The 8,073-nt window shown below is 40.9% G+C and overlaps 1 protein-coding gene across 1 annotated transcript in view; it reads left to right on the forward strand.

Annotated features, from left to right (window-relative positions):
* itfg1 (integrin alpha FG-GAP repeat containing 1) overlaps window positions 1-8,073 on the forward strand; it is a 187,427-nt gene that overhangs the window by 69,048 nt on the left and 110,306 nt on the right. The window contains exon 9 of the mRNA XM_020617139.1: window positions 6,233-6,327. Coding sequence (XP_020472795.1) covers window positions 6,233-6,327 — 95 coding nt within the window. The remainder of the gene's footprint in view (window positions 1-6,232; window positions 6,328-8,073) is intronic.

The following is an 8,073-nucleotide window of genomic DNA, read 5'->3' on the forward strand; positions in this document are numbered from 1 at the left end:
AAGGTTCACCTTCTAACAAGACAATGACCCTAAGCACACAGTTAAAATAACGAAGGAGTGGCTTTACAACAACTCCGTGATGGTTCTTGAATGGCCCAGCCAGAGCCCTGACTTAAACCCCATTGAGCATCTCTGGAGAGACCTGAAAATGTCAACCAATGTTTACCATCCAACCTGACAGAACTGGAGAGGATCTGCAAGGAGGAATGGCAGAGGATCCCCAAATGCAGGTGTGAAAAACTTGTTGCATCATTCCTAAAAAGACTCATGGCTGTATTAGCTCAAAAGGGTGCTTCTACTAAATACTGAGCAAAGGGTCTGAATACTTATGACCATGTGATATTTCAGTTTTTCTTTTTTAATAAATCTGCAAAAATGTCAAACATTCTGTGTTTTTCTGTCAATATGGGGTGCTGTGTGTACATTAATGAGGAAAAAAATGAACTTAAATGATTTTAGCATATGGCTGCAATATAACAAAGAGTGAAAAATTTAAGGGGGTCTGAATACTTTCCGTACCCACTGTATGTAAATTGTTATCAAGTTGAACAACAACAACAACACAATAGTTGCTCTGTTCAACTGTCACATGGCCAGCAAAAAATATTGTAAACACAAAACAGGAACATGTAATTTGGATCTAAGTGTTATGTTTGTACTGCTTTGCTGAAAATCATCTGTTTGAGTAGTTTAAAAGAGGTAGCACACGTTGGCTAAACTTGCTGTGTGTGTACGTATGTGTATTTTTGTGAATGCATGCTGGAATCTGTCCACATGTTTCTGTTTGTGTGCTAGCAGTTCAGTTTCCAGCTCTAAACTCTTAATAGATGCATAGCATATGCCAGACAAAACAGGCCCATCTGCCTTATCGCTGAGGTAATTGCATTTTTCAAAGTGGCAGCGGCCAATGCATAATTCATCATTAGGTAAAGCACAACTAAGTCCCATCGGCAAGTGTGTTAGCTAGCTTCACTGTGGGCAGGATGGAGAGGGGTTGCTCTGCGGCAGCAGCTCAATGAGATTGGGAGAGTTTTGAGACTGCGAGATGGCATTGTGTTAGGAAGTGAAATTTAAAATCAAAAAGACTGTCATCATGCTGTGTGTGTAAGTAAGTCAGCATGTTAACAGGACAACCCATTTCTCTGCTCTCCCCTCAGGCGTTCTTTCTCCACTCATCTTAGTACATAGTGTTACATCCAGCCTCTCTCCTCTCCATCTTTTCTCTCTGCCTCATTCTCTCCTCAACCACTGCATACCTCTCACACTTTTTTCTTTCCTTCATTTCCTTTTATATTTCCCACATTCACTGGCTGTCTTGTCTTGTACTCCTGCTTCTCACTTGCTTTGCTTTTTCTGTCTCACATTCTAAGTCACTTTCTCTCTTTGTCTCAGACTCCTGCAAATATGGGTGTACCTGTGAAAACAGAGGTACTGGAGTGCTGCTTGGCCAGTTAAGATCAATGTCAGTTATGTAAGCATTATGGCATTTTATTATACTGCACATCTGTGTTTATGTGAAAGGCATCCCTCCAAACAATGATGTAAAAAGTGCAGCAGTGGAAAAATTCAAGTCTTCTAATCAAGCACCATTTTGTGATATCCCTTGCATTTAGAAATATTCCAGTCCAAAAGCAAATGATCAGTTCTCTTGGGTTTCCAGTTTCCAGGTTCCTTTAATAATTTGCACATTTTAATATGCAGTTTCATGCAAATTGCACAGTGCATCAGACACAAAAGTGTCCTTCAGTGCAGGTAAAACCCACATTTCCCTCTTTCTTTTTCCAATATCTGCTGCTGAGTAATAATGCATTAGTAGTACTCTTATGTGACCCACCCACCATGATGTACACTCTAATTAGCACTATATTTTTATCAATTTTAAAGTTGTAAAAAGAGAAATCTTTCAGTCGTAGTTTGTGTTTGCAGAGCAGGTGGTGTGGCTTGTTGATTAGGATCACCTACATAGTCAGCAGTTGGTGCTGTACGGCGACTATGCCGCACAGCACATGAAGGGCATTGAGGTGCTTATCCCACATCTAATTAACTGACTCTGTAGCAACATTGTACTTTTCATTTACATCTTCCAGAACCCCCAAATTATGAAGTAATTGAAGTAAGAACAAGAATAATAATAGTCATCCCATGGTGTCAGACTGCAATATAGAGTACTGTGCAAAGGTTTTAGGTGTTTTCAGTGCTTAAAATCTAGAAGGACACTGAGTTCTGTAGCAGATGGTCTGGCCCCCACAGAGCCTCGATTTCAATATCATGGAGTCTGTCGGGGGTTACATAAAGAGAAGACAGTGAGACACACTAAATCCACAGAACTATGACAGGTTCTCTAACTTGTAACAACCTACCTGCCAAGGACATTGAAAAATTTCATGCAAGTGTACAGAGGAGAACTGGTGCTGTTTTAAACGCCGGGGGTGTTCACAGCAAATACTGATTAGATTTAGGTTTTCTCTATTTACTGCACTTTGTATGGACTTAATAAATAAAAACAATTCATGTATTATTGCTGAATTCATCCTCACTTTAAAGCATTGTTCACAAGTACCTACAATTACTGTGCTTTGACAGTCTATGGTTTTTGCTCTTACTGATCTATGGGGCAGTTTTCCATTGATGCACCATTCAGAATCAAGACTCGGACTAAAAATTGGAAACTAGCTCAATTAGATTTATGCCTGAAATGGACCTCATTCATCACTATGTGCATGACCACATGTGCCTTCGTGTACACGCGCTTTTAAATCTAGCAGTCAAATGAAATCCAGAGCTTTATATCAGATTACAGGGATCATAGTGAGACACGGACTTCTGGTAGCATCCCACAGTGGGTGCTCGTGCGTTTGCATATTGTGATTTGCGTTGTTATTGGTGCTGTGCTGTGCTCTGAATGCCAGTGTGTCGCAAAATACATCTGTATAGTGTTTTACAGTGGGGAGAGGCGACAGTGGTTCAGTTGGTAGAGCAGTCGTCTCCCATCCGGAAGTTTGAAGGTTCAAATCTTGGTGCAGGCAAGTCCACATGTCGAAGTGTCTTTGTGCAAGACACTGAACCCCACCGTTGGTTAGAGCCATCCATTGAGTTGGCACTGCAGATGGCTGCCATTGGCTCTGTACCGGAAACAAATTCCTTGTGTGTAACAAGGCCAATAAAGGTGATTATCCTTATCCTTCCCAGACCTTCCCTTTCCTTGCATCCTTCTCTGTTTCAACCCATACTTGCAGTTCCCTCTCAGCCAATCTCTATCACACTATGCATCATCAGTGGGAGGTAGAGATTAAAAGCAAGAGGATGAAGAGAATGAGAGTGGATATATATGAGGAGAGATGCACAGAGAAACGGTGCCAGTAAGACTGAGAAGAACGTAAAAGACTGTGATTGACAAAGTGAGCCAGGAGAGGATGAGGAGGAGAAACAAGAGGAGATGGGTAAAGGAGAGCGTAACAGGAATAAAAGCGAGAGAGATGAATAGATGAAAGGCATTCATAGAGGACAGGACAGGTGGGACAGAGTGCGGAACGTTATTCTGTGTGTGCATGCAGCAGAACTGACTGTAAGCATCAGAGACAGAATGGCAAGTGACACCCTCTGTAGGATTGCATTAGCACTCATTTTGTCTCTCTCTCTGCCTGTGTCGTTGTTTCTGTCCTTACACAGTACCTCACCATGTACACATCTGTCTCTGTCTGCACTGGGAAAGATGGTTCCTTGCTCCTGTACTCACAATTTCACTTTGTTTCATAACACCTACAGTAATACAGCTAATGAGAAAGTGTTTCTGAAGCTTCCATCTGCTAACAGATAAGTTGTTTAGAATTTACACCTACTGGCAGTTAGTGAAGTATGTGTGCTGAAAGAATGAAAGTGAAAGTCTTTCACTTCCATAATGTTAGAGCTTGGTTGCTTGGACTCAACCCTACATTTTCCATAATGCAACTTGATCACAACCTCATTTTGTTAGACCTTTCCTGCCTTGTAAATACCTACATACAGTATTTCAAACTCCACACCTTACCTTTGTAAAACAGGTATAGCGGAAATGACTACTCTTATGAACATGGATATGAATGTTTAATATTCAGTACCTCGTTAGATTAGGGCACCAGCTAGTTTAAGTACTATCACACACTATGAAGTGGTCAATAAGAGTAATTAATTCTGTCTCATCTGAAAGCAGTGAACTCTACCAGTTCATTGACCGCTTTACTGAGAATAGGAGAGACCCAAAGATGACATGATGAAGCCAGATATAAGATAAATACATTTATTTACAATATGTAAACAAGGAAAATTATGGGGGCGACACTTCTTCATACTACACAGAGATGACTGGGTTTAATGGATGACCCAACAGTCTGTTGTTAGCGATGGTGGAAAATGAGTTATTTATCTAAAGCCACATTAGATTGAAATCGGAACCTTGTGGTTTACACAATAAATTAGGAAGAACACGGTTTTAAGACAGACCTCAGCTGTTAGCCATGAGATCACTTAGCTGCTGGCAGGATTTAGCTATTAGCTCTGGAGATTCCACATGGCCAGGAGGAGAGAAGCGCTGGTTTGGAGCCTCTTTGGACTACTGTCACCCTCACTGCCTCTGCAAAAGACATATTTTTAGATCATTTTCCAATATTTTAAACAAAATTTGTTAGAAACAAGTATATTTTAAAAGTATACAAAAAGAAATCTGTTTTTCATAAAGCTGCATACACCCAGTGTTTTGACCCATGTTTTCATTTAGGTTTTAGTTTTTTTAATTAATGATTTATTGTTGTCACTGTTATGATGGCTACAATAACATTGCATTATGATGACATCAAAGTACAGTGGTGTGTCTGAAAATGTGTTTTGTGCAAGATGTTTCTGCCAGAGTTTTTGTACCACTGGCTTCAAGAATATCAGATCAGAAATGTATCTACCTTTGGAAACAAGTATAACTGCCTTCCCTCACAGAAAGTTTGACATTCTTATTTTGTTTTAAAAAACATAGTGTGAGCTCAAAATTTAATAGCATATTAAATGCTTTGATGACTTATAATCTGCATTGTATTAAGCCACAATAAAAACCTCACTCACTCATTTGGCCCCGAAAGCCATGTTCGTTTTCTCCTCCTCCCCTGCTTTGTACTGTCATTCTTCATCAGTGTCATTCAGTTTTCACCTTCCACATGGCAAAACATTTGTTTGGGAGCACTGCACTTGCCCCTGTTGAAAAGAATTCAGAATAGCTCTGTGATAGCCTGGAAGCAGTTTCACCTCTTTTTGTCTGGTGTCAGTTTACATGCTGACACCAGAACGCAGAGTGCACGTGCGGTGCCTTTATGAAATAGCCAAATCTGAAAAGCTATGCAGCACAGCAAATACCTGATGTTAAAAGGATGTATTGTTTGGCTCTTTCTGTTATGTAGCTATACAATGTGTTTCCTAGAATGCAGTACGCTGTGCATTGATAGATAGTTCTTGCAGCCTTACACTAACAGGAAAACCACAGGTGTAGTACAAGTAGTAACATTAATGATGGCATATGGTACCAGTGTCCTGCACCTTAGGCTACATTTATATTCAGTGGCCTGAATTCCATTTCTATATTTCCTCCCTCCATCTGACTCAGCTTTCAGCACCCTTACAGTGTTTCAATGGTCTAGTTTGTTTCTGGCTTCAGAGTCGTGGGCCTGAAGACGTAGGAAAACATGTCCCCAGCATCACTTAATGAGGGATTGTTTTGTCATGTTAGGTGTGTGTGTGTGTATGTGGTGTGTGTAATCTGAAGCTGAACCTGGTACACTGAACTATATGTGCTTTGAAGAGCTGTTGTTTTGATTTGGGAGGCTCAGTCCCTGTTTGTACGTTAGAGAAAGATCGCATGGCATTACGATAATATGTAGTAGTGATAAAAATCAGTGTAGAAAATGATACTTCAAGTTAACTGACATTATTAAAAGGCATCAAAGAGCCAAGTGTTGCTTGGAAGCATGTTTTCACATAGACAACAAGCAGGTGTTCCTGTGATCCAACTTACACATGGAAAAACAGAAGCAATTTTCTTTGTTGCCAGAAACTGTGCTGTGCGCAAAGTCGGCTCTAGAACAAATCCGAGGTATTATGATGGTATGAAAATATTAAAATGTCACACTTTTAGAAAACAAAGAATCAGGCTTCCCACTGGTTCAATCCAACATTGTTGCTTCTCAGTCTAATTCTCTGTGTTTGTTTCTGGCAGATGGTGATGGCTATCAAGACCACCTCCTCCCTGTGTGTTTGGATGACAGATGTCAGCGCAGTGCCGTCTACCTGGCCAAGTTCGGCTCCAAAGAGGTGCATAATCAACACAGATATGACCATGCTGACAGATGTGTTAGAAGTCATTCTAATGAATCAGATTATTTGCTACTCAGTAAAGCACTTTATATTTGTGTATTGATAACTGTTCTATGAACCGGTCTTTCCTATTGCGTTCTGCCAATTTGGGTTCTTGGCAACTTTTTTGATAATAGAAAACTATTTTAGTCGTTTCTAAGTAAAACAATCTTAACATTCTCTTATTTAAGCTTCCCAGATGCTCTTGCCCGATTACATTAAAGCAGCTAAAAGTACTAAAAGTAAGATTAGTGAAGAATCATGGTCATGGTTAATGTTAGAACAATGGAAACTAGGACAGTACTCCAATAAATAATTATTTTCCTTATACAGCACAGATGTTTCAGACTGACGCCCTTCCTCAGTGCACTTTTTTCCTTTGAGGATTCAGCACCCAATGATATAAAATGGGCATGTTTTCCTACTATCATCTTGATGTTATAAATCAAAGAACCCACAGAGAAAGACCATGAGCTGCAGTCTTAATGCTACTTCTGCCTTTTCTACTTGGAGAGGATGGTTGTTCTCCAGACTGAATTCAGTCACTTCTAAACAGGTTGTTTAAAGTGGTTGTTGTTGAGAGCAGTCTCAGGTTTACCTTTATGGCTTTTGTGTTTTATTAGATCTCTCTGAGGAAGCCCACCTCCAGTGGCTCTTGCAGTGCCAGAGCTACTGTTTCTCTGTACACTGTTTCAGGAAGGCATTAGACATGTGAGGGATTCTTGCTTAAAAAGACATCAGAGCTGATCCAATGGGGGCCACATTGTTTGCAGAGGCCTGCGCAGCAGAAGTAACAGATAGGCCCACAAACACATGCAGTACTGTTCGACTCGTGCACATGTAGAAATGGATGTATGCGCATGGGCATGTACACTCAGTTGTTCTAACGCTCATATGAACGCACACTATCTCCACCATGACTACCACCTACATACCATCTTGTGTGATTCTTTTCACTTGCATCCTACCAGTTGGCACAAGACCCTGCTCCTTTTTCTCCTTCCTCTGCAAACCGATTGCTAGCCTCCGCTTTTTTTCCATTCAAAAATAGAAATGTTACAGGCTTATCTACATGCCTCCCCCCATGTTCACAAAAGACACACGCTGAGACACACAGATGTGCACTCTCTGCGGACATGCCTTCATTTGTTTGTCTGACAGCAACAAGAAAATGATGAGGGAACGTGAAAGACGGAGTGTTGCACAGAGAGGACTTATCGGCACTGATGGATGAAGTGAACACGTGTTTTGTGTTGCTATGTGTTTGTGAGCCAGTCATCACTGTCAAAGAGAGACAGGCAGAAAGGGAAGGGTGGGCGGAGTGAGGAGGAAACCAGACCAAGCTGCTCTGTTTTCTTGGGTTGGCGATGACAATATAGAATCATAATGATGTCCTGTTTCAGCAATAGCCAACACACATGCACGTTTGTATGTTTATCTGGCATCACAGTATTGATCTCATAAGTTGATCATTTTTTATGGTATAAACACTCTGAGCCATAATTATGCTTGACCTGGCAGCACGTGTGCGTAGGTGTGTGTAGGTGTGTGGTTCCATTACAGTGGCTCCCCAGCAATGATAATGGAGCAGCTACTCAGCAGATGTCTCCCCTTGAGGTATCTGCCCACTGGCAATGACAGAGAGTGTAGAGGGGGGATGGAAGAAAGAAAAGTGTAAGATTAGAGAAAATATGAGGGTGAGAG

The sequence above is a fragment of the Monopterus albus genome, unplaced genomic scaffold (genome assembly GCF_001952655.1).
Source record: "Monopterus albus unplaced genomic scaffold, M_albus_1.0 scaffold186.1, whole genome shotgun sequence".
NCBI lineage: Eukaryota > Metazoa > Chordata > Actinopteri > Synbranchiformes > Synbranchidae > Monopterus > Monopterus albus.